The 25,878-nt window shown below is 37.1% G+C and overlaps 6 protein-coding genes across 9 annotated transcripts; 3 read left to right on the plus strand and 3 right to left on the minus strand.

Moving 5' to 3' along the window:
• The first annotated feature begins 2,508 nt into the window (after positions 1 to 2,508).
• On the plus strand, positions 2,509 to 4,883 carry LOC147289054 (Low-density receptor-like protein). Of its 2 annotated transcripts, none has more exons than XM_086234978.1 (5): positions 2,509 to 2,732; positions 3,045 to 3,180; positions 3,266 to 3,359; positions 4,312 to 4,392; positions 4,499 to 4,883. In XM_086234978.1, the coding sequence occupies exons 1-5, from the start codon at positions 2,693 to 2,695 to the stop codon at positions 4,634 to 4,636; spliced, it is 489 nt and encodes a 162-aa protein (XP_086091104.1). In that variant the 5' UTR covers positions 2,509 to 2,692; the 3' UTR covers positions 4,637 to 4,883. The 2 variants fall into 2 exon arrangements, with proteins under 2 accessions (XP_086091104.1, XP_086091105.1); XM_086234979.1 differs by having other exon boundaries at positions 2,512 to 2,732; positions 3,048 to 3,180.
• A 947-nt stretch (positions 4,884 to 5,830) lies between these two features.
• Positions 5,831 to 8,216, minus strand: LOC147289055 (CYP enzymes assisting alcohol dehydrogenase-like). The gene is made up of 7 exons (XM_086237632.1): positions 8,071 to 8,216; positions 7,862 to 8,004; positions 7,715 to 7,755; positions 6,971 to 7,382; positions 6,597 to 6,845; positions 6,318 to 6,476; positions 5,831 to 6,211 (listed from the first exon to the last, which is right to left on the minus strand). The coding sequence occupies exons 1-7, from the start codon at positions 8,114 to 8,116 to the stop codon at positions 6,101 to 6,103; spliced, it is 1,161 nt and encodes a 386-aa protein (XP_086093758.1). The 5' UTR covers positions 8,117 to 8,216; the 3' UTR covers positions 5,831 to 6,100.
• A 2,191-nt stretch (positions 8,217 to 10,407) lies between these two features.
• Positions 10,408 to 13,196, plus strand: LOC147289056 (Chaperone DnaJ-domain superfamily protein). Of its 2 annotated transcripts, none has more exons than XM_086237804.1 (6): positions 10,408 to 10,756; positions 11,784 to 11,861; positions 11,984 to 12,059; positions 12,531 to 12,604; positions 12,714 to 12,795; positions 12,873 to 13,196. In XM_086237804.1, the coding sequence occupies exons 1-5, from the start codon at positions 10,727 to 10,729 to the stop codon at positions 12,786 to 12,788; spliced, it is 333 nt and encodes a 110-aa protein (XP_086093930.1). In that variant the 5' UTR covers positions 10,408 to 10,726; the 3' UTR covers positions 12,789 to 12,795; positions 12,873 to 13,196. The 2 variants fall into 2 exon arrangements, with proteins under 2 accessions (XP_086093930.1, XP_086093929.1); XM_086237803.1 differs by having other exon boundaries at positions 12,714 to 12,784.
• A 214-nt stretch (positions 13,197 to 13,410) lies between these two features.
• On the minus strand, positions 13,411 to 14,850 carry LOC147289057 (putative gamma-glutamylcyclotransferase At3g02910). The gene has a single exon (XM_086237801.1). It carries the CDS (start codon positions 14,580 to 14,582, stop codon positions 13,965 to 13,967), a length of 618 nt encoding a protein of 205 aa, XP_086093927.1. The 5' UTR covers positions 14,583 to 14,850; the 3' UTR covers positions 13,411 to 13,964.
• A 2,372-nt stretch (positions 14,851 to 17,222) lies between these two features.
• Positions 17,223 to 20,503, minus strand: NARA5 (pfkB-like carbohydrate kinase family protein). The gene is made up of 5 exons (XM_086238649.1): positions 19,962 to 20,503; positions 19,139 to 19,401; positions 18,665 to 18,782; positions 18,261 to 18,469; positions 17,223 to 17,859 (listed from the first exon to the last, which is right to left on the minus strand). The coding sequence occupies exons 1-5, from the start codon at positions 20,430 to 20,432 to the stop codon at positions 17,406 to 17,408; spliced, it is 1,515 nt and encodes a 504-aa protein (XP_086094775.1). The 5' UTR covers positions 20,433 to 20,503; the 3' UTR covers positions 17,223 to 17,405.
• Positions 20,504 to 20,752: 249 nt separating this feature from the next.
• Positions 20,753 to 25,604, plus strand: LOC147289059 (vacuolar ATP synthase subunit H family protein). Of its 2 annotated transcripts, XM_086237260.1 has the most exons (12): positions 20,753 to 20,854; positions 20,977 to 21,064; positions 21,353 to 21,478; positions 21,739 to 21,841; positions 21,924 to 21,996; positions 22,075 to 22,140; positions 22,261 to 22,378; positions 23,037 to 23,198; positions 23,392 to 23,517; positions 23,776 to 23,901; positions 24,283 to 24,462; positions 25,064 to 25,604. In XM_086237260.1, the coding sequence occupies exons 2-12, from the start codon at positions 21,035 to 21,037 to the stop codon at positions 25,310 to 25,312; spliced, it is 1,359 nt and encodes a 452-aa protein (XP_086093386.1). In that variant the 5' UTR covers positions 20,753 to 20,854; positions 20,977 to 21,034; the 3' UTR covers positions 25,313 to 25,604. The 2 variants fall into 2 exon arrangements, with proteins under 2 accessions (XP_086093386.1, XP_086093387.1); XM_086237261.1 differs by lacking the exon at positions 20,753 to 20,854 and having other exon boundaries at positions 20,861 to 21,064.
• Positions 25,605 to 25,878: the final 274 nt, after the last annotated feature.

Raw genomic sequence — 25,878 nt, forward strand, 5'->3', positions numbered from 1 at the left:
AAGGTTCTTTAATTAGAAGTTAGAAGTTCAAAATAAGAAAAAAAGTTTAAGTTAAATTTCAGCCGGTAAAAAATTTAAGTAAAAACTCAAATTGTCATATGCTAAGCACTTGGTGGGTTTTGTTGAGTGCTCGGCGATTTGCAAGTAAAACCATGCATCTCCAAAAAAAAAAAAAAAGCATCTACAAATAAAAAAAAGCATATGTAAGCAAAAATAGATACATCAGCAAACAACTGCATTTGCATGCACCAAGCTTTTGGTTGTGTAATTTTTCCGCTCCGTGTACGTGGACACGGACATATTGAATTGAAACTTAATTTTTTATTTGACTAGGTTTCTAGTTAAAAATATTTTAAACTAGATTTATAAGTAATTTATTAATAAAAATATAGCAATAGTCATACAACTTGAAATTCTAATAATTTCATCCTTATTTTCATTTTAAACATTTTTCTTTTAATTTGAGGAAGGGGGTTAAGAATTTGGAATTTCTTTAACATTGTAAAAATAAATTACCATACACATTAAGATGAAAAGCAAACACCCAAAAAACCCTCCAATCGAACACCTCCACCCCACTACCCTTACGACGACTTCCTTCTTCATTCTTTCTCTACATATCTATGTAATTAATCTATTGAGATTATAATATGTATATATTTTTTAGGGTAAATTACAATTTAGTACCTCAACTTTACCTCGGATTTCAAGTTAGTACCTCAACTTCAAAAAGTTGCATGTCAGTACCTCAACTTTCATTTTATTGCAATTATATACCTCCGTTAGCTTTTCCGTCTGTCAGACCGTTAAGCGCCTATGTGGCACAGTGACGTGGCTTTAAAAAATGCCACATAAACAAAAAAAATAATAAAAAAATAATAAACTTTAAAAAAAAAAATTATAAAAAACAAAAAAAATTAAAAAAACCAATAATTAAATTATAAAAAAAAAAAACATTTATTTTCCATTTTCTCTCTCGATCACTCTCAAATGCCTCTTTTTTATTTCCTCTTTCTTGGATTAGGCTTAGGCTTGGCAAATCCCATAGCAAGTACCCATGAAACCTCAAATAGAAAATTGGGTACTGCTCCATGTCCATTCGATATCAATGCTCTCCGAAAACTCATCATCCAAAACTCTCTTCCATTCCCTATGCAAGATATTGTGACTGAGTGCCATTACATGCTGCAAGGAATACGTCTTCTTCGATCAGAGTATCTTCGTAAAACCGGATCATTTTCTTTGTCTTCAAATGTCTTAGAAGCCTGCTGGGATTCATATGAGAATCTAGTCAAGTGAAGAGGCGAAGAACCTTGGGAATTCAACTGGGAAGCGAGCTCGGGCTTTCGACCCAGTAATTCTTTGGCGAAAGCAAAGTGACCCAGAAGCGAGGCTATGTGTAAGGGCGTGTCAAAATCAACCCGAGACCCACCCCAACCCACAACCACCACTCGAGCAACCCTCCCTCCCAGCCACACAAATCAACCCACCACCCGATACCCCAAAACCCGAGCAATCCGAGACCCACCCCACCAGTCACCGGAGAAAGAGAGAGGAAGAAGATGGGGGTGGTCTCGCCGAAGATGCGCGCCGGAGAAAGAGATCGGGAAGAGAGAGAAGTGAGGAGAGAGAAGAGACAGAATCAGGGGGTGGGCAACCCGAGACCCACCAGTCACCGGAGAAAGAGAGAGGAAGAAGATGCAGGTTCTCGCCGGAGATGGGCGCTGGAGAAAGAGATCGGGCAGAGAGAGAAGTGAGGAGAGAGGAGGAAGGAGAGAGAATCGGGGGGAGGGGGCTGAAAAATGGAGAGAAAATGGAAAATAAATGTTTTTTTTTTTTATAATTTAATTATTGGTTTTTTTAATTTTTTTTGTTTTTTATAATTATTATTTTTTTTAAAGTTTATTATTTTTTTATTATTTTTTTTGTTTATGTGGCATTTTTTAAAGCCACGTCACTGTGCCACATAGGCGCTTAACGGTCTGACAGACGGAAAAGCTAACGGAGGTATGTAATTGCAACAAAATGAAAGTTGATGTACTGACATGCAACTTTTTGAAGTTGAGGTACTAACTTGAAATCCGAGGTAAAGTTGAGGTACTAAATTGTAATTTACCCTATTTTTTAATATCTAAAATCATAAACAATTCTCTTAAAATTGTATATGTGTTATGATTTGAATGAATTGGTCACGTTGTCACATAATCCTACGATAATGTACAAAAATGTTCTACAAAAAATAATTGGAAGGTGTCAATAGAATATCCCTAAGTTTTATAGAGAAAAAAGATAGAGTATAGTTGGGGTGAGATAGTCCAAAGTTGTGTGGACTGCGGAGTGAAGTGGCGGAGGAACCAATGGTAGAAATTGTAATGAAACTAATTAGCGTCGGCTATTAGTTTCCTATATTTGCCGTCCCTCGTTATTTTATTATTTTATAATCGTGTTGATAAGTAATACCAATTTATCAGCAAGGCACCAAGGCACCAAGGCACCAACGCACCAACCAGGCAACCACCAAATCCAAATTTCTTTCTTAGAGCATCGGGGGTAATTAGGGAAATAGAAATTTACTATTATCCTATTAGTAATGAGGGCTATAACTATAAGCCTATAACCATTTCATTTCCAGGTTCAGTACTGAAATAGTTTACATCGCCCTTTTTTCTGCTTCTCTCTCTATCTCTCTCTAATGGCGATCTGTTTTGCTCCTCCATCCATCTCATTCTCTGGTATGTCTTTATTCAACCGACTATTTCACTTTTTATCTTTCTTTCGTGTTCGGTTCCTCAGAAAGCTTAGGAGAAATAATAAGAAATAATTTCTTTTCTTTTCTTTTCTTCCTTTATGACCAATTTGTTTACATGAACTAGTATTTATTGTGATATTTGATTCAAAATTATAATATTTAGTGTGATGTATTGAATTATAAGTTTCTGATGTTGTGTTTTCTTCCATAGCATTTGTATTTGCATGTTGTTTTGCCCCAGTTGAGAGTTTACAGTCTTAAACATATAAATAAATGCAATTACGTTTAATGTTAGTAGCCGGCGGATCTCAGCTGAAGGCAAGAGAGATTTGGTGGCGCAGCAGCAAGGCAGAATCAGCAAAACTGAGTACCCATAGGAAATCTACTCAATTGCGAACAAAGCGCAATCTCTCTGTTTGTGCTGAGTACAGGTATTCCATATCAATTAACAGTTATAAATTATCAAAGCCAATGATTCATAACCAATTTCCAATTTCTCCATTCCTCTATATGCAGTGATGGTAGCAGAGGTGGAGGTGCTGATTTTCTTGCTGGTTTTCTCTTAGGAGGTGCTGTTTTTGGGACTTTGGCTTATGTTTTTGCTCCACAGGTGCGGTGATTCCATATTAAATATTATTCTTCAGAGCTTCAGTATTCCAATGCATTTTTCCCACTTGTTTTCATCATATTCATATATGGAGTAATTTTACTTCTTCAAACTTGTGAACTTTATGCCTATTTTCCCAAGTATACACTCTTCAGACTCAACACCTAAACATGGCATGGCATTCAATTCAACTCCTGCTTAACCAAGTTGAAGGATCTTAAGTCTTTATGCTTATGAAAAGTGGTTGATGTTTAGTTGCACTCGCGTTTTAATCCCTTCCCAATTGTGTGTCAAGGGCATTGCTAGACTTTTACAAGACAAGAGAACCGGACTGAAACTTTCTGTTTTAATTGTATTTTCCAACATTTCAACATTGATGCTTCCTTGTAATATATCATTGATTCATTGCTAAACTGTAATCAGATTTCTTTGTGAATATTATGTTGTAATATTTTAGCCAATTGAAAAAAAAAAAAGGATATTATTTTGTAGAGGAAACCCATTATTTGACTGTTGTAGCATGTTATTATTTATTTTCATTTTTTCTACCCTTGCATTCATTTTATGTGAATTACTATATTGATGCTGTCCAAGCAGAATTTGTTGCTCCAACTTTGTCTCATGGTGTGGTCAGTCGGTCAGTCATATTGGCCTTTCTTTTTTTCTATTTTCTTTTTTCTGTCATTTAAGTTTAGACTTTAGATCCTCATGCTCACATTGAATTGATAATGCCCCCTGCCTTTATGGATGAAAGGATTGGTCCAAAGACTAGCACTCTTGTTCTCCTTATTCTCAAATTACTAACATCTGTATGCAGTCCTCTTTATGTGGTCTTGATACCTGTTGAGTGTTGACTGCATGTCTTCTCACAGTGACGCTTAAAGGTATAGGATGCCTATGCATCATCTTTTATTTCATTAAAATGTTGATCCTTGTTTGCACTTGTCTTATGCAGATTAGAAGATCAATCCTTAATGAAGATGAATATGGATTTCGGAAGGCCAGGAGACCAATATATTACGATGAAGGTTTGGAGGTAACCACATCTTCATGACTGGGCATCCAAGTGGGAATTTTCAATTTTTTTTAAATGAAAAATAAATTTAGCTGACTGTTGCTTTTAACTTTTTCCTGGGAAGCAGAAGACCAGGCAGACCTTGAATGCAAAAATAAGCCAACTCAATTCCGCTATTGACAATGTCTCTTCACGTTTGAGAGGTGGGAACAATGTACCCGTGGTGCCAGTTAAAAGTGATCCTGAGGTAGAAGCTACCATGTGAGATTGGTTTCACTCTCTTTGAGTGCCAATGATGCTAATTAATGGGCTTTAAATCTTTGAAGACACGTATATGTTTAAAATTGGATGTGTAACTATGTGGTCTTTGCCATAAAGTTTTTGGAGGATGCTTGGGTTGTTTATTTTAGTCCTTTGGTTATAGTAGTCAGGCTTTGTTGAAAATGCCATATCGGTTATAATTTTGGATTACAAGTTAGTGGATTAATAAATGGATTAATAGCCTTTTGCAATTGGTTGGTAATGAGATAAGTCCTGGTTCAGATTTCTCCAACGCTGGATTGAATAACGATTTAGTCATTTTTTGTTGCGCAATATTTGCTCTTTCGAAGCATAGAAGCGTGCTTAATTAGGGCTGTATCTCGTTACAGTCCAAGTTTGACAGTTGAGGTCGATTCGTTGTCTCAATTATTTTTTTGGTTAAGTTCGTTGTCTCAATTTTAGTGGTTAAGAGTATTTATTAGTTATTACTACTTTTTTTAGTTTTAGTGATTAAGAATATTTATCACTATATTCAAAATTCCTTGTTCAAATCCATTTTGTTGCCAGCATCGTTTGATTAAAAAAACAAAAATGTAAACCAAAAATCAGTTATGTGTCTACTTTACCCATATTATTTTATGTTTTGGGTCTACTTCAAAAAAAAAAATAAAAAAAAAATCATTTTATGTGTTTCTTTATTTCTCTTTCTTTCTTTTTCCAATAAAGCCAAGTGTACCATTTTTTTTTTTTTTTTTTGTACATTTAGAAGGAAAAAAATAAATTTAATGCATGAAAGTTCTATTGCCGGATCCAATTCTTCCACAATATTTGGTGGGCTGAAAATACCTCATGTGCACCAAAATTGTATGATTTGCACTCTGTATTCTGTACCCAGACCGAAAGAAGCTTTCAGATGGATCCAATTTAAAAGATTTGCACGATGCATCAAATGAACTATTAATATTATGAAATGATTGAATAGGAGAATGGATCAGTTTAAATGGTTTGTAAGATGTGCGCACATGGATGGACATCATGATACATATTATTTCGAGAAATATTACAAAGACTAATAAATCTTTTAGGGATCCATACTGACTTCGTTGGTGTATATAATATGATTGTATAAGATAAATGACTAAATTCATGTGTATTTAAAGAATAAGTTTCTAACTTGAATAAATAAGATGTATTAAGATTAACTAATCAGAAAGGGAGACTTATCCCTTCCAATTCCCCCAAAAATAGTGAGATTAAATAATCCATGTTTTTTCCAATCTTCTTCCCATCTTTTTCCTTCAAATTAGAAGATACTTTTCATGTTCTTCCTTCAATACAAATGATTTTAGTTATTTATCCTATCCAATTATATCCTATGCACCAAACTAGGCCTCAAATCCACAATGTAGTGTTTTATTTTTCCATATTCAAGCACATTCTGAAGGTAAATTAATTTTAACAAGATCAATCAGATCTTGATAAGAACTTTGACACAATCTGGCTGCTTTGAAAGCTCAAGTGCTTGGTTAATGTCTACTAGAGGAACTTCATGAGTCAAAAGTTGGTCAAGTTGCATTTCCTGTGGACAAAAAAAAAAGTAGAGCACCAGTTTAGGTAGGTACGTTAATGATGAATTCTTCCACAGTTCCACTAGTCCACTTTAGGTAGGTTGTTGATGACTTCACCTTATTCATCCATTTTTGGATTATAATGGGAAGGTCGGTTTTGATTTTGATCCCTCCGAAAAGGGAACCTTTCAAGGTTCTGCCACACAACAGGGAAAGGGTATTGATTTGAGCGCTTGGTACATTTGAGGCTCCAATCACTATTGCTGTTCCTTTCCCCTGCAGACACAATGAATCACACATATGTATATGTAGTCTGTATGCATGCATGAAAAATAAATGAAAATATGTGGCATTGTCTGAGATTATCGATCAAGTGAAAAAGAAATATTGGGATACCAGTTTAGTGGCTTCAAGGGCTTCATTGATGAAGGGTGGAAAGCCAGAGCACTCAAAGCAATAATCTACACCCGTTCCAGCTGTTAAGTCTTTGATGAGCTCAGAAACTGATTTATTATTATTATGAGGTTGATCATCAGGGTTTATAAAATCAGTCATTCCAAAAGTTTTTCCTTTTTCTCTTCTTCGCTCATTTTTGTCTACGCCAATTATCCTGGATGCACCTTGCTTTCTAGCTCCCTCAATTGCCTGTCATATATATGTACGAAAACTGAATTAATCACCCTAGCTTAGCTAGCAAGCAAAGTAGCAATTAAGCTAGCTAATTAGTGAATTAGTTAATTAAGTTAGCAATATATAAGGTAGGTACATACCCCTAATCCAACAGCACCAAGACCAATAACAGCGACAGTTGATCCTTTTTCAAGCTTAGCTTCCTTCCAAGGAGCCCCAAATCCAGTAGAGAATCCACAGGAGAGGAAGCTAGCGTGGGGGAGGGAGTGGTTGGCATTGGCATCGGGAAGCTTGACAAGGTAATTAACATTAGCAACCATGTACTCGGACCATGTTGCGCAGGAGAAGACGTGGTACAGCTTTTGTCCCTTGACAGACATTCTTGAAGTGCCATCCAGCATTAAACCACCGAAGTCTAAAGGATATTTCAGGCACATGTTTGTCTTCCCCGACACACAATTCTCGCATTCCCCGCACTCTCCAACAAACGTTGGAATCACAACATCTCCTACTTTTATATTTCTTACTTCCTCCCCTATGCTCTCCACCACACTGCGCGCAGTTTACATTCGTAAGTACTGGAGCTCGAGGGGTAACTAATTAATATTCTTTAATTTCTTAAATATACTACATACTTTCACAAAATCAATTAGCAATAGGAAGAGTCTAAACCTTTATAAGTCATGCAATGTCTCACATTTTCGATGTAGAATCTTTCTCTCAACATATATCTATTGTCAAACTCAAACTATGAATCTATCTAACTTCGACTCTACATACTTAATATACACACAAATAATTAATATAATCAAATATTCAAATTCACAGTGAAAATGCCATATAAAAATGTTTATAACATTTCCGTATAGAATTTATAAAAATACCCGACGCCTTCATGGCCAAGAACTCGAGGGAAAACGTCAGGCTGCAGATAAAATGAAACCGCGATCGATCAAGTTTAAAATGAATGGATTACTTAAGCAGTAAAGTATGCAGATGGATCTAGGAAGAGGAAGATTGAAGGAACGTACAATTGGGAATCCTTTGGAGACCAAGATGTCAGTGTGACAGAGACTGGCGTAGAGCATCTTAACCCGAGCTTCACAGCTTTTTGGTGGCTCTACTTGTATCTCTTCCACCTTCATCGTTTCTCCTATTCCCCAGCAGACCACCGCTGCATATATCCTTAATTAATTGCTGCTGTGGGCAGTATTTATATATCAGATCGCGGGAGACATACCTTTGCATCTTATCACTTTTGAGCTGCTGCTTATGGCATCTGCCATAGTTATATTGCTGCCCGTCTTTTGCCTTCCAAATTAATTTCAACAACTACTATCAAATATCGATCAATATATAGAATTTTCAGCTCACAGATGATACAAATTAATTTATTAATTTCCACTAATGAAAATAGGGAAATAAATCAATAATGCAACTGCCGGCCCTATACTGCCCAGTGCCCAAGTCCAAAACCAACGAGTGCTTGCTGACCAATGCTATCATTGGGATTATTAAACTATTACTTCAATGGCTAGCAAACAAATACAGATTGCTCGCCAATTTTGACTAATTAATAACATTATCCGTACCTGCTTTTTTCTTTTTTCTTTTCATAAGAAAATCAAACTAATAATTAATGATGATGAATCCAGTTTGTGGATAAATCCACATGGATTCAATGGCCAATCACAGACCAACACGTGGCACACCAAGTCTCATTTTTGCTCTGACTTTTCAATGGTCAACTTGATCAGACCCAGCCATCTATGTCATCATCACATCTTAGCAATGCCAACGACATGTACATATGAGATCGGCTCTTACCTCCGAGTCACCCGTGTCCGATCCGAACTAACATTGGGATTCACCAGAAATTCGAGAGATCATCTTTTTCGGATACCATCAGTTCGGCTCGGATTTGGAGATCATCTTTCTCCAGTCACATCTCAACCATTAAACATTCTATTAGAACCTGGAACATCACTTCCAAAATCTTCAGCTCGGATCATCTCGACCATTGGTTCGGCTCGACCCGGTCCGGCTCAATGACCAGTCATGATTGGACTCGCTTTGACAATCTTGTCACCACTGGATCATCTCGACCATTGGTTCGGTTCGGCCCGGTCTAGCTCAATGACCAGTCATGATTGGACTCGCTTTGACAATCTTGTCACCACTGGATCATCTCGACCATTGGTTCGGCTCGGCCCGGACCGGCCCAATGACCGGTCATGATCAGACTTGCTTTGACAATCTTGTCATCACCGAATCATCTCAACCATTTGGTTCGGCTCGGCCTAGGAACTGCCTCCTGTCGATCCGAACCTATCAACACTTGCTCTACACTTGAAGAAATCCATCATAAAGTGGACACCCGGTTCGGCTCGGCCTTTGGTGATCATCCTCTCAAATTCTAGTCACAGCCAACTACGACTTGAAGAGATCACTACCTACCGGATTGGCTCGGCCGGCTTGTCCATGTCCGATCCGATCACACATGGGTTTCTTGTCTACACATGAGAACATGTGTTCGGATCGGCTCGGCTTCCCACCGCCATTCTAAAGAAGATCACGTTGGGACGAACCGCCATACTCAAGTGCACCTGACAGGACTCTCTGACAGATAAGACTTCCTAGCTCACAGTCATGACTATTGGGGTATCATAGTTTATCTTCCATCCTTGCATTCAATGCAGCATTGAATGTAAATATGGTGAGTAGCTGTGCATGCCACTATTCATGACCGAACGCATGACCTCTTCTCAACCATTCACCCTCATGCAGGTAACTTACCCCTTACCATTTTCTTTGCCTATATAAACTGCCTTATGTGCACAAAAAGAGGGATCTAATACACAACTTCACTCACCAAAAAGCCTATCAGAATATCCCCTACTTGCTGAGAATAAATCCAGAAGATCTTACCTTGTTCTTCCTCATTCTCCCCAGTTCATCACATGTTCTTCCTTGTTCTTACACAAACACCTCCAAATACACATCACTGACTTCATCATGGGAGCGTATTTGGCTGGTACCACACCGGTCAATCTCCTTTGATCTTGTGTTTGTGCAGGAAGATCTCGGTTCAACCTCCACTTCATCATCCAGTAGGGCTTCAGATCAACCAGATCATCCCTTCTAAGTTGTTGCATCTCTCTTACGGAAATTTGCATCAACAAATCCATATCCAGTAGTAGCAATAGTAGTAGAAAGGTGAACACATCTGCATTTAATAGTAAAAAATATGGTTATATGACTTACAGTGACTGTATTGTGAAAATTTCCTTTTTTCCTACCACCGAAGCTTAAAAAGCTCTCACAAAAAGAAAAACATTAAAAGCAGTATGCTAGTAGCCCAAGCATACTGCTTGGGCTCATCTCATCTAGTGAGAGCCCACATACCAACAAGCCTCCTTTTCACTGATGGCCTATGTTTAAAGCAACCCAAATACAATGGTGATTTCAATTGCGATAATGGCCTATCAAAATTCCTCAGCTTGGATTGAAGAAAATCTTTGGGCTACATGACATCCAATCTTTCGAATAAAAAGAAAGAAAAAAAGACAATCTCAGATAGTACTATAGTAGATAGTTGACACAGTTGTGGCACTCAATTTCTGAGGTTTGAGGATTTTTCTTTTTCGATCAAATTCCCACACCACACAACACAACAAACTCTTTCCCAGTTTCTTCCTATTGATTTGTAGTGAAAAATATTTTTTCTTGAATTTAAAGAAAATACATTATCAGCAGCTGTTTGGAACAAATACCTCTCACAACTTCACAAGTCACTCACAACTTGCCTTTGCCAGTTTGCCTTGTTCAGTTTTTGTGTCAAATGAAGTATGCGGATAAACCTCCGTGCACCAACATCATTACCATAGCATTAGCAGATGGAAGGCACTGAGATTACCACCCACAAGGTATTTATAATCCCATCACGCCTCTTCGTTTTTCATTTTCATTTTCATTTTATTTCTTTATTTCTGGGTAGCTGAGAAATGACTTCTTCGGATCAGATGTAACTAAAATCAAAACAAGAAACGTACGATTTAGATTTGGTTTGGCCTTTTCTGCGGGTTTTTCTCGTAACTAAACATCAGGGCTATAGTCGGTGTAACAGCAGCATAGTTCAATTGGGTTGTTTAAGATTTTGGTATAAATATGAACTGAAATAGAGTGAGGATACTGAGGACTAGTTGGATGAGTTACTACAGAAGCGCGTTAGTTTCATGGACTAGGATGAAATGGTGTTCTTAGTATCTATGTAGGTCCAAAGTTGTGGTGCGTGAGTTCCTTGGATCAGAAATTCGCTCTTGTCTTTTCTGTCCGTAAATTTAGGCACCTCTTGATACAAAAGAATGTGGTGAGTGGTGAAATGATGAGGAACTAATAATTGACAAGAGTGAGGTGTGCTGTGCTGGTTGTGACATTGGCTAAGTTGTTACATGCTTCTGAAGTCTGAAACCCTACTTTGTCCGAGTTTCCCACTTTTCAACTACAAATGGTTGAGGGAATCGGTGAATTTAGGACCAGAGTATGGACTATAGTCAAAAGACTCAAAACTAGTTGTTTCTCACCTTCAGGGTCTTTTTAGATGGCTTCAATTGTGGTCATTCTAATCATGGATAGCCTGACCAATCCAAATGCCATCATTTTCTGCATTGGGTCTGTGGAGGCATAAGCTCAGCTTGAACTGTTTGGATTGTGGGATATGAAGGAAAATAGTTTGGCATTAATGTAGTATACGAACTTATATTCTCATTGCTCTTCATGGTTTCTACTCTTGCTTAATTCATAGTTGTTTCTGTGCACACAACTCCAAACTTTTTGTTCATCGTGAAAAAGTTGTTGGCTATCTGTATCCTTTGTTTCTCAAATCTTGAGATTGTACATTTCACTTCAATACTTCAATGTAAACCTGATAGGGGACTTTTTACTTGTTCCAAGGATTACTACAAAGTTTTGGAGGTTGATTATGATGCAACTGATGAGAAGATCAGACTAAATTACCGAAGGCTTGCTCTGGTTGGTCATTATCTTTTTTGCCTAGTCCCTGGATGGTGCTTTTATGTTACATGATTGTAGATGTTTCTTCTAATGCAATCAAACTCTGAGGAAATTAACATGATTCTGCTGGCTAAATATAGAAATGGCATCCGGACAAGCACAAGGGTGACAGTCATGTTACAGCAAAGTTTCAAGAGATTAATGAAGCTTACAAAGGTAATTTCTCTTAGTAAGTGTGAAGTAGGTCTGTTTCCATGCTTTTCCGTCATTCTTTTTCTGTTCAGTCAGTGACTTTGACCCACATACAGGATTTGCAACCTCAAGAGATGTAGTTGGTCTCTGTCTCTCATCTTTTAAAGAGCAGAGTAAACAACAGAAAAGAAAAAAAAAAAAAAAAAAAAAGTCATTTGTCAGTTCCAGTTATGGTTTTAAGTTAATGTAGTATGTTGAACTAATCTACATCTGACTGGTGTATTAAAATTGAGCAGTGGTTGTGTTCATTGGCCAACTTTGGCTTTTTTATTGTTCAATAATCAATGAATGGTGGCATAAAGCTCTGTTTTGTTATATTAGGATAGGTGGTAAGTGATCGTGCGGAGTGGCATAAGCAGTTAAAATTGTAATATAGAATGAAAGTGGCTCCATGGACTTTCGCTCATTTCTTTTCCTTTTATCGTTCTTTTGCAGTGTTAAGTGATCCTGCTAGGCGACTTGACTACGATTTAACTGGCATTTATGAGATTGATAAGTATACTTTACGGGTATGAACCTTTGTGGTATAATGGAATCTACCATGGTCGATTTCATTTTAGGTAGGTTTTGTTTGGTGATGTTACTGAATATAGATGATATTATACTATTGCAATACAGGAATATCTTTCCAGATTTAAAGGAATGATACTTACATGCAATGGCCTGGGTATTAGTCATACATCAACATGGTAATGTAAATGTAAGACAAAGTTTTATCTTTTACAGATCAAAGAAAAAAGAATGAAAAGTATATATAATTCTTCCATAACAATGCAGGACGCAGCAACTGATGGAAACTGATGGCTTTACAGAAAAATAAGTATGGTGTATATGTATTTCAACTGTTACAGGTTGCCTTCTGAGAATCTCTTGGTCGTAAGTTCACAAGTAATCTTATACCTCAATGTTGTGGATGGATCACCTATAATGAAGATGCTTATTGCATAACATGAAGGTGGGTCTGGGCCAGTTTGAACAGTAATATCGTAAAAGATATTGCTTGTGTGATGTAAGCTTATACTGTGTGATCTAAATGTAAAAGATGACATACTTGTGTGTGTGATATAAGGTTATACTTTTGATCAAAACTCAAAAGGCTCATATGAATATCATGTGATGGAGAGAGGCATCTACATATTGCAGCATCGCCTTGTTTTTTAATCTGTCTCTCATACAATAATCAAATAGTTGTTGTTGGCCCTGTAGTTTTAATATTTGCTTTCACCCACATTTGGATTTTGGCTTCATTGGTTACAAACTAATCTTACAGAGTATAACCTTACATTGGATTTTGAATCAAGTATGAGCATGGCACACGGAAGTGATGGAGAGATGCATTGCATACTGCATAGAAATTAGCATAGAACCTTAGTAATTGCCCGGGCAGCCATCGTGTGACTGGCGTCATTTTCAAATTCGTTCCTTGATCTATTCTAATGTCTAGGGTTTGTCATGTTGCTATGTCATGACATGTTCTCCTTCTCTTACCGTTTGGATTCTGCAAGCATTGGTACGTAACCAAGAAGACATGGAAATTTTAAGTTTTAAATAAGAAAGTTAAAGATTGAGATAGAATTCTTTTTCATCTTTTAGAATAACGAAAAGGAAAATATGCAGATCCTTCCTTGTATTGATTGAAGTTTAATATTATCCGATACATATCATATCGTATTAAGCCTTTTTAGCCAACAGAAAAAAATGCAGATAGATCCTTCCTGAATGGAGATTGAGATTGCTCTGACGATAACATTGCGGCAATAGATAATTTGAAACCAAGCCCACAAAGTGATGGATTAGAAGAAAAGTAAAGAAATCCTGATGCATATTGGCAGGCAAAGCCTTGAATATTAATATTATGGACTCACTCACTCAAATTAAGGTATTGAGTGAGTGAGAGGGAGAGTGAGGACACTGAGGAGGGGTCCGGGTGGATGTGGAGGAGGACAGAAATACATGAATGTGGTCGAGAAAGGTGAGATGCTGCGGCCTATCTTTGCGGTTGACGTAGCCACGCGCCTCCTTCTCGGAATAAGCGCTCAAACCCATTCTGCCATTCTTGATCCACAGCTCCATGGCGTAACTGCTGTGCGCAAAATAGGCCTCCGCTGATTCTGATTCCGATTCCGATTCCTGGGCCTCTACCTGTTCTAGCTTTATGGGGAGCCTCTCGTAGTGTCCGCGCGTGGTGCCCTCCAACTCATCGATGCGGGCGAGTCCGCGCGTAGACACGGCGTACAACTCGCCCAGAACCCGCTGACCAGAGCCTGGGAGGTTAAGGAGAAAGGGGACGCGGTAGGGCCCACAGACGAGGGGGTACTTGTCTTGGGTTCGGTAGTTGCCCAACAACACGGAGTCGCCGCTTCTCATCAGCTCCTGCATTAAGGTGTGATTCCAAAACCCCCGCTTTAGAGTCCCGTACGTGAACACCAGCCTCCTCCCACTGCACGACGACGTTTTGCCGTCTTCTTCCTCCGCAGCACCAACCATCTTCTCCTCTTTTCTTCTTTATCTTCTTTATCTTCTTAGTAGTAATGTTTATTAACTATTTTCAATCTCCACTCTTCACTTTTCAATCTCACCTCTCACTCAGACCAAAAATAAAACTTAAAAACAAGGGGAGAGCCGGAGCCCAGAGGGTTCCTACTTCCTAGTAGTGGATCGTGGCTGAAAAAGGTAAGGGCATATATCTCTTCTTAAAAAACAACATATGCATGTGTCATGTATACAAATTCAAAAGAAATGTTCGCACATTCATTCCATGTACCACTATATATAATATACACATGTGTTTTCCAAATAACATGCCTTAGCTGGATTTACATTTATACCGGTATTCACAGATTTTTTATTTTACAAATTAACACATATGAAATATCGAACACATCTTTATTATTTAAAATAAAGGTATTAATGATATTTTTATAAAATAAAAATAGCCGATATGAGTAATGATATGCTATTTATACATACTTATTTGGCCACATTAGCTTATCAACTTATGTGATAGCTGATGTGGTCATGTTATTTTTAAAATTATTTTTCTTGAATTAAAAAAAAAAATCTAAAAATGAAGTGTACTTGTGAAAGGACACTACTTAGGTCACCTCTTGGGGGTACTCCAAGGTCACTCCTCCTCCCAAAATAATAATTTCAGTAATGCCGGCGCATGATCAGAACCGTTCACTTTTTAGATCACATATTATAGATTATCTCTGCAAAAAATCAACTCAATCGGAAATCGTTTGATTATATAATTGTTGTTGATTAAATAGAAAAAATCAACGGTTTGGTCAAAAAAACACTTTTTAATTGAAAACCATCAATTTTTTTTACTTAATTGACAACAGTTATATAACCAAACGATTTCCGATTGATTTGATTTTTTGCAGAGATGATCTATAATAGGTGATCTAAAAAGTGAACGGTTCCGATCATGCGCCGACATTACCGAAATTGTTATTTTGGGGGGAGGGGTGACCCAAATATTTTCCCTTGTGAAATATACTGAAATTTTGAATAACTAGCCACAAGAAGCCATTTTCTCTTTCTTCAGAATTCAGATTTATGAGCTCCATTGCCAAGGGTTGAGATATGTTAGCTAATCTGGCAAGATAGCTAGTGTATGTAATCTGTTGGGGTAGGTTTGTTCTTTATCTTTTAACATTTCTCTATATTGTAGCTAAGAAGCTCCTCTTAGCTATCATCTTAGACAATTGAGATGGTACTATGGCATGCCAAAACTTCACTTACCCTAGTGTCATCTCACCTCACCTATATCTCAAGATGCCCCATCGTGGGAAGAGAAATCAAACCGAAAAGCACAAGAATCATGGTTAATCCGCACTCCATATGTCATCATGAGTATAATTATTTTTCATTAAATATTATTTTGTTCCTTAAAATTAAAATGACTATGGGAAATTTATAAATATATATGCATTTAACTTATTGTAAATTAAATTGAATTAGGGAGGAGAAAATTTACTTATCACAAGTTTATATCCCTATGTGTTTATTTCTCACATCACATGTTAGGTCACCTGATGAGAGAAAGACAATGAGTATATACACCTAAACACGTGATGAGAGAGAGACAATTAGTGTATACACCCATTAAATGAATAGTAAATTAGTAAAAAATCACAAAAAATTGTAATTTTCACTTATAAACCTGTAAAAGATCTATTTATTTTTAGGCCACAATGAGTGACTTAAAACTAAACTTTTTTTCTTGACGCCATATGAAACTTTCACAAAGTTACACTTTATCTTGTTATGATGCAGTATGTAAAGAGTTATACTTTATTTTGTTACGACGTAATATGTAATTCCTTGTAATTTTGTAGAATTATACTTTTTTGAATGATGTAGTATTATTTTAAAGTTTAAGTATTTAGAGTTTAGGTTTTATGACTTCATATTTAGAGTTTTAAGACTTTAGCTCTAAATTCTAAAGACTATACCATAAATCCTAAATTCTCAAAAGAATTCAAAAATTAATTTAACTAAAATTTAAATATGCTTGAGTTTGAATAATATTGAATGTTTCGTACTTAATTTTTCTTAAATTGTGACTCATAAATATTTTTTGTGACTTAAAATTATATTTTATGACTTAAAAATAAATAGATTAGAAATTTGAGTTTATGATTAAAAAATATTGTATGTTGTGGCTTATTAATATAAAAGTTTTACTCTACTTTTGAAACAATTTCTTTGCTTTACATCCAGACATCAAAGTGCTAGTCAGAGAGATCAATCCAGAAATTATCTTTTCTCTCTTACTCCATTACCGTACATGTTGCTTGCAAAAGACGCGAAGAAGGCTCCCAGAATTCATCGGTTATCGGCCACAGGCCAGTTTCTGATGAGTGATGACAAAGTCATAGAAACTAGAAACTTATCTTCCATCATTTCATTTGAAAACTCTGCTTTCCAAAAATTATTTCCCGGACATAATTCTATTCAACAAGTACATTGTTAGATGAATATCCTAGTATAAAACGAAATGGTATTAGAAAGTTCATCACTAGTCCGGTGTGGGATAGTTGTTCCCTAGTCCGGTCCTATAAGAATATATATATTTTTTTTATGGCAGTTTCTGTGGTACAGACAAATCAAAGTATCTGCAGCAATAAGATTAAGAATTTCATGAGACCAAGTCACCAACAGATTTGGAAAAAAGCCTTGGAATCCACTGTTTTGCAGCTTGCTTCCAAGACCATTACCCAATAATCTAAAATGTACAAAGATATGAACAAAGGTTGATATATCTAATAAAAGAATTTGGGAAATTAACAAAGGGTCTAATTAGAAGCTGGATAAATGATCTGACCCAATATCTGACCTAATAGTGGAACTATCAATATGGAATGTGAAAGACTCTGCCAACTCTACTGCATCTTGAACCCTAAGCCGAGTGCCCTGTTGCCCAACAACTGTGGCTGCAACCCTAGCTGCAAATGTACCTATTCCTTTCAAGCTTGACACTCCTCGTAAAATACCAAATAAAATTCCAGATGCATACGCATCGCCAGCACCACAAGTGTCCACTGGTACACATGGAGAAGGAGGGATATATACAGCTTCTCCTTTTACACCAATGTAAGAGCCTCTTGGCCCATCAGTAACTGAGGCCAGGGGAACAAAATGGCTCAGATACCTTGTAGCTGAAATGGGGCTTTCCTTTGAGGAAAAATGACAGAAAGCTCTTGCTTCGTCACTGTTTGCAAAAACAATGTCCGCATAATTCCCAACAATTTCCCTGGACAAAAATTTGGAAAACATTAAACGAATTAATATAAATTCAGTGATCTAAAATAGTGTTCACACCACAATTGTAAGGCAGAATACTCCCAACGCTTAACCACCATCCATGCATGCATGCTGCGTGTCACAAATGACGCAAGATACATACAGTCATCTCTCTGATTTGACAAACATGGAATTCATACGTCATCTAAGGCAAGAAATCCTTTCAAAGGGATTACACGCAGTAGTAAAATTCTCTTGATCTTGCTTTCTTACAAAACAAAAGGGAGAAAAAAGATGCTGGACTTAATGCATAAAGACTTAAATGTCAAATGTCATATTCAGACCAAAAAGAGACTCAAATGTCATATGTGAAATGAAGAAAGTATAATGTAGTCAATCAAGTAACAATACCAGAAATCATCATAGTGTCTCTCAATGCAGGAGACGTCTGAGGCTGTAACTGCAACCAAGGCACCACTTCTGCGTGCTTCTTCACAGGCTTTTGTAATTGTTTTGATTGTATCAGGAAGTTCAAATAAATACCCTTCAACTACTAGTATTTTTGTATTGCAAATTGTGCTGGCCAAGGATGAATCATAATTAACAGTTGAAGATGTACCCTGAAACCATTAAGACATATATTAGGGTCTCATTTGATTTTACCTCAGAGAAACATGTACATTACTAAACCAAATGAAGAAATCATAAATACTCAGAAAACAATAAACAGATATAAAAAATAGCACTAATTCACATGACTAAACTTAAGTGTCACTAATAACTTAAAGCTTTTAGACATCCGAAACAGATTTAACCTGATATGCAAGCATTGTACGCTGGGCATCTGAACTTGTTAGAACTATTACTGTCCCTGTTGTCCCATCCTTGATAGGTGCAGAAAGAAAATGCAAATTTGCCCGACGTAACTTTGCCCTAAAACATACATTGGGAAAGAATTTAATTTTTGTCAGACCATTGAAAAAAAGAATTAAATAACTGCTACAATAGGAACCAAATGGTTCAAATCGTTGACCATATGGAATCCATATGATCATTTTAAAATACCCAGGACAGTGCTAGAGACGGGAGGCACATCAAATATGAGGACACACTCTAAAAGTACACTAATAAGGCAACTTTCACTTATGTGATGATTGCCATATCACAATCAAGATGGATTTTTCCAAACATTTCATTGATAATTGAAAGCAAAAGGTGACATGATGTAAAAAAGGGTTTCTCTTTGAATCATCCAAGCCAGAAAGCTTGGGGAGGAAGAAGAGCCTTGCCTGTAGAAGCCACCCAAGGGATCACTCCCTACACTCCCTGCCATAGCTACATTCAAGGGAGAGCCTCCAATTGATGTGCTACCAAGCCTAGCCAAGGCCACTAGGCTGTTGGAAAGAGACCCACCAGCAGCAGCCTTATAGCTACAACCATCCATAGCTCTCAAAACTCTACCTCTCTCTTCATGATTCACAAGCTTCCTTGTTCCCTTTTCTAATCCCAATTTCTCCAGAAACTCATCATCAACAATGCCCGAAAAGTCCACCTAAAACGATATCAGAAGAAATGCAAGAATTAGTTAAAATCTTCCCATACCACACCAGCTTAACATCTTGTAAGTAGAAGATTAGAGCTACTTTAAGATCCAGTGCCGGTGGTTATCCCTCCTTTTCTGTAAACAAGCATCCTAGTACAACCATCACTTAGCTTGGAGCTCAGCTTAGTGATACAACCATTTGGCATGGTCAAGGAAAGTTGTTGTATGATCTGAAATACTACTTTAATTCCATTAGGAACCTGTACAGCATAAGCTATGTGATCCGAAATACCATTTTCCTGTCCACACCTCAATTTGCTTGACCATTAAATAAAGGCAAGAATTTACAAGAAAATTTATTTACTTTCTTTATATATTTCAATGACCAATGCAACTAGGAAAGAAATTACCCTTTATTTTCCTCTACATTTCTTAAACGGATTTTCTCATTTAACAAACACGGGAGATGCTATACAGGAAACAAAAAGCAAAGACGAACTGTTTTCTTCTTTTCCTAAAATTTAAGCAAGCAGTCAAATAGAAAAACTCAAAAATGAAAGGAAAATTACCATGGCTTGCCCAAGACCCAAAACGTCCCATCTCTCAGGCAAAAGAGGAGACCCAAAAGCCCTCTCTGCTGCTGCTTCTGCTGCTTCTTCTTCTTCTTCTACTTCTACTTCTACGTCCTCTTCCTCCACATCAGCAGCTCTCTCAAATTCTCCACCTCTATCACCTCTGAAGCTACAACAGGAGTACGCCCTGGAAAACCCAGGTGGACCTCTCGTCATGGAAGCAGTCTTGGGCCTATTTGTGGGCGAATGATGGAGAAGAGCAAAGGCAGAGCTGGTGGAGGCAATAGAATGACCATGTGGTGGATAAAGAGGTGTAGTTGGCGGGTATAAGAAGAAAGAGAGGCGAGGAAGATGGAGAGGGAAAGTAGGAGAATAGAGTGGTGATGAGGAGAGAAGGGTCTTGGAACTGGTGGCGATTATGTGGGGAGGAGAAGAGATAGGAACAACAATGGACGGAGACATGCTCATGCTCTCACCTCTTTAAGTTACGGCCCTCTCTGTCTCCCTATCTTCATTCAACTTCAATCTTCTGCACCTTTCTTTACGTTTAATTATGTTGCTCTCTTGTGGCCAAAAAAAAAAAAAAATTATGTTGCTCTCTTACATTCATTTAGGTGGGAACCGTGGGCCTATACGGCCTTTGGGCTTTCTTCTTAAGATATTTCTCCAAAAATGACAAAACAATCAATGGTTTGGGCTTCGGCCCACCCTATTAGCCATTATTATGGTAAGACGTAGTACCCGCCACGTGTCGACAGGTTATAGGGCCACGTATACAAAATAACATAATTGCGGTTGTCCCTCCTCCTTCTCTCCTCCCATTCATCTCTTTCCTGAGTCCTGACGAACGTACGAAGCCACACGGACGACACAGTGAGAGAGAGAGAGAGGTGAGCCCATCGATCCCAAATCGGGATACAATTACAATTGGGTTTCAAATCACCTTTGAGTGTTTTTTCATTCAATGAATCTGAAGTGAATCTGAGTTCTGATCTGATTTTTCCATCTGTAGCTACTCGAATTGGTGAATTTCGCAAATATTTTGAGCTGGGTTTTGTGTTGTCACAGCAATGGACCATGCTGAGCTCACCACTGAACAGGTTGGTCATCCAATCACTTCAGGTGTCTCATTTGAATAGGGGTTTATCTGTTATACTCCCAACTTGTTTTCTTGTTTTGACGAGATTTAACCTGTCCCAGATGTTGTTTGATTGTTTAGATATTGACCACTCTTTTCATGCTTTTGAATATTTTCGCCGTTACCCTTTCCTGTGAGACTTACATTTTGTTACTCTCATCATTCTTGTCTGTGTCACTGTTGAACAAGGATAGTATGTATGGTTCAAATTTTCTGTATATTTTGATTGACATGTTGTTTCATCTTCAAGGTTTTGAAAAGGGACATCCCATGGGAGACATACATGACGACTAAGCTCATCACTGGAACGTGCCTTCAGCTGTTGAGGCGTTATGATAAAAGATCCGAGAGCTACAGATCCCAGTTGCTCGATGATGTAATTCTTGTTGCTCTTTATCCGACTATTAAATTACTTATTTCTCATCATTATTTAAAACTTTATGGATTCTCTCTCCTCTTTGTATCTTCCCCTTTGGACAGTTTTAAATTTGTACATTCATTCCCAAACCATTTGCTGGCTTCTTTCAATGCTTCACCTTAATCTGAGTGGAGAGATCTTCTTGAATTAGATGACTAGAGTGATTTTTTCTCTTGTGTATCTTACAATGACATTGACAAGGTGGTCAAATGTGGCAGGATGGCCCAGCTTATGTTCAAGTGTTTGTTGGTATTTTACGTGACATTTTCAAGGAAGAAACAGTAGAATATGTCCTTGCTTTAATTGATGAAATGCTTACAGGTAACTGGAAGTTTTTGGGCTTTTTGAATGCGCACTCATTCATAGGGAAAACCAAGTAACCGTTTCTTTCTTTTTGTCCCAGCTAACCCAAAAAGAGCAAGATTGTTCCATGATAGTTCTCTTGTCAATAAAGATATTTATGAGCCTTTCTTAAGGTCAGCATAAATCTACAAATTCAGTGTTTCAAGTGATACTTTATGTCTATGTAACAAATCCATCGAGTTTCTTTTCAGATTGCTCTGGAAGGGCAATTGGTTTATACAAGAGAAGAGCTGTAAGATACTTGCTTCAATAGTGAGGTACTTCAAACATGATCCACTGTAAAAGTGAAATGCAAATATTCAAGGAATTAACTAATATGTTAATCCTTAAACTTTTTATTAACTGCATTTTTTTTAACTCTTTCTATGTTAATATAGTGCCAGGCCAAAAGCCCGAGATGGCACTGTTTCAAATGGAGAAGCCTCAAATTCAAAGAGAAAAATCACTAGTATTGATGATGTGTTGAAAGGATTGGTAGAATGGCTTTGTGCACAGGTATGCTTTCAGCTTTGGGTTATATGTTGTACTGAATGCAACTGAGTGCCTGTGTCGTTTTGGATGCCTGGAAATTTGAGTCTTTTAGTATTTTTTGGATATGTGGTTGAAAAATATCCAAGGGGTACCGAACCGGAAACCTTATCCACAACCTTATAATTAGAGGAGATGCCATTTTTCCCAAAGGTTTTTGTCATGAGGAATGACTCTATCATGCTGTTAATTCTAGTTTCAATTATACTGCATGGTTACCTTGTTGAGAAGCACTCACTTGTTCTTTTCTAGATCATTGGAAAAGAAAGAATTTTATTTTTTGATAGTTCAAATTTGCAAAATGCAGAATGTGGAATCAAGGAACTTCTATTCTGATATTATATTGTGAAAAAAAAAGTTAAAAAACATTGAGGATTAAAGTCTGCAAAAAGATGTGTTATTTTGTATGTTATTACTGAAAAGAAATGATATTTTGTCGTTGGGTTTGACGTGTGTTCTTATTTGGAAATCTTTACTGGATAGAATTGTGTGATATATTATGTTTTCTCAATACGCCCTCCAAGTTAATCAGTTATTCTGATGATATCCCAGTCTTCACTTGGTGGTTATTAGTTTTGATGGTATCGGTCATCAAACCATGTTCCTGATGGTATATATTTTGCAGCTGAAGAAGCCCTCCCATCCTAGTCATGGCATCCCAACTGCCATCAATTGCCTTGCTACCTTACTAAAGGAACCTGTGGTTAGATCTTCCTTTGTTCAAGCAGATGGGGTGAAGTTGCTTGTTCCCTTAATCTCTCCGGCTTCCACCCAACAATCTATCCAGGTAAATTTTGTCATATTTTGGACAGCTAACAAAGTAAAAACTATAAACCATCTGTTTACACCCAAGTCGACATGCCTCAATCCTGTCAGTTTGCGGGCCAAATAATCATCTGGTGTATCTCAGGAAACAGCTTCCATATATTGGTTTCTGGCTTTATGATTTTTATATTGACTTCATATCGTGTTTGAAACAGCTTCTTTATGAAACATGTCTATGCATCTGGCTCCTATCCTATTATGAACCTGCAATTGAATACTTGGCTACTTCTAGAACCCTTCCGCGACTCATAGAAGTTGTCAAGAGTTCCACAAAGGAGAAGGTGAGCATCTTGCCTTTTGGGATGTTAAAAGTTTTTCATAACGAGAGTAATTTGTGTATAGTCAGGGTAACTGTGTATAGCTATAGCTTTTATTCTTCTTATATTAATCAATCATTCAGAACAAACTTTACATCATCTACTGCATTGCAGACTTTGTCCATGTTACTGTTAGCAATAAGCAATGTTTGTCTTCATATCAGAGGAGTACATGTTGTATGCATCTTTTATTAGTAATATGGGTTTGGTAATTTCTTGTAGGTTGTCAGAGTTGTTGTTTTGATTCTGAGGAATTTGCTCTCCAAAGGGACATTTGGTGCTCAAATGGTGGACCTTGGACTGCCACAAATTGTTCAGAGCTTGAAAGCACAAGCATGGAGTGATGAGGTAAGAAACTAGAAGGTTGTATCCTTTTTTGCTGCTGGAGTGTACATTTTATTTGGTCAGGCTGAGTTAAATGAAGGGACATTGTAGCTATTGTTGGTTTTCTACATGTCTGCATTTATGTTGATAAATTTTCTTTCTATAAATTGATTAAACATTCTGTGATGAATTGATTCAATTGTTACCTTAATTTCTAATAAAAAATATAATAGGCAATACCATAATCATGTGACTACATCCATTTATTTCTTTCTGCCTTTTCTGTTTCCAGTCCCCTCTGCAACTCTCTCTCCCTCCTCACCCTTCTGAATCTGTAATACATTAGTCGTTTTCCTATAAATCATTGGTTTTTTTTTTTTCCTAATTAATTGAAGTTTTTCATAGGATCTCTTGGAGGGATTAAATCAACTGGAAGAGGGACTGAAGGATAACATCAAGAAATTAAGTTCTTTTGATAAGTACAAGCAAGAAGTCCTCCTTGGCCATCTTGACTGGTCACCCATGCACAAAGATCCAATATTCTGGCGCGAGAATATCAACAATTTTGAAGAGAATGACTTTCAGGTATTTTTTGCCTTTTGCTCAAGTTTTTTCTCGTCCACCATTCTTTTTGTTTTCTTAAAAGAAAGAATTAGATTATTTGCTTAACAGTTGTAATGCATAGTTTATTTCTTGGTGTATCATATTTGGTGAATTCAGTGGAACAAAAAAATCCTTAAAAATAATTTGACATGTCAAAAAATGTGTCCCAACTCCCGTGTTGTGTGTTGTTATTGGTGGAAATGGGATCCCTGTCATGAGTCATAACATTATACTAATACTTGGTAATAGAAACTTTGAGCGTGCACACAGACATGCTACTACATATTGGGATTTGGGTTTGTTCTAACCACTCAATGTGAGGTAGTGAGGTGGGTCTTGTGTTACACTTCTTTGTGTTCTCCTGGGCAACACTATTTTTCCAAGACAGCTTGGCTTCAATGAAAAAAAGGTAGTAAATTTGGTCTTTGTAAATTTTCTTTCTTAGTTAACCTCTTCGTAGTGCTGAAGCAGTATTAAAATATCCTGATAAAATATTGAAAACTAAAATTAATTGCAGATGTCAATGCGTTTGAAGAATCTTGTGCCTTCCTTGATACAACTAATACATGACCTTCTCTTGCAGATTCTAAGAGTCCTAATTACTATTTTGGACACATCCAGTGATCCTAGGGCTTTGGCTGTTGCTTGCTTTGATATCTCACAGTTCGTCCAGCAGCATCCGGCTGGAAGAATCATAGTGACTGACCTCAAGGCCAAGGAACGTGTGATGAAACTGATGAATCATGAGAATGCCGAGGTTACTAAAAATGCCTTACTATGTATCCAAAGGCTTTTCCTAGGTGCCAAGTATGCGAGTTTTTTGCAGGCTTAAATCCTCTCAAATCTCAACAGTGAAGCAGTGGTTTACTCGATCTTAGTGGTATTGGCCAAAGGTATTGTTAATGAATGGGTGTCACAGTAGTGGTTTACATATTAACATTATTGTTTGAGTAATTTATTTTCTAGGGCCCTTGGTTGTGGAACAACTTCTGAAAATTAATTTTTTGTTATGTTTAGCTGTGGAATATTATATGTGGTATTCAGCTATTGAATAAAATAAATTCTGTAATTCCATTGGGAATATATGCTATGTGAGCCTGTCTATCAATCAGTACAGTTTTGTTTGTTGCCAAAGTTCTTCCCAGTTTAATTTTTACATAATTTGTTTCATAAGGCGATGTACAGTTTTTTTTTTTTTTATCAAAGATGACGTGCTGTTTTTTTTTTTGTTACCTTTGAAAGGAATATATTTTTGACTGGACAATACTTAGGTCACCCTGGGGTGTACCTCTATGTCTCTCCAATGTACATGGATCAATCTTATTCTTACAGCTGTCTTTTTATTTTGAAAAACAAATAATTAAAACATTTTTTCACCCTTCTTATTCAATTTCCAAG

The sequence above is a fragment of the Dryas octopetala genome, chromosome 3 (genome assembly GCF_963921425.1).
Source record: "Dryas octopetala chromosome 3, drDryOcto1.1, whole genome shotgun sequence".
Taxonomy (NCBI): domain Eukaryota; kingdom Viridiplantae; phylum Streptophyta; class Magnoliopsida; order Rosales; family Rosaceae; genus Dryas; species Dryas octopetala.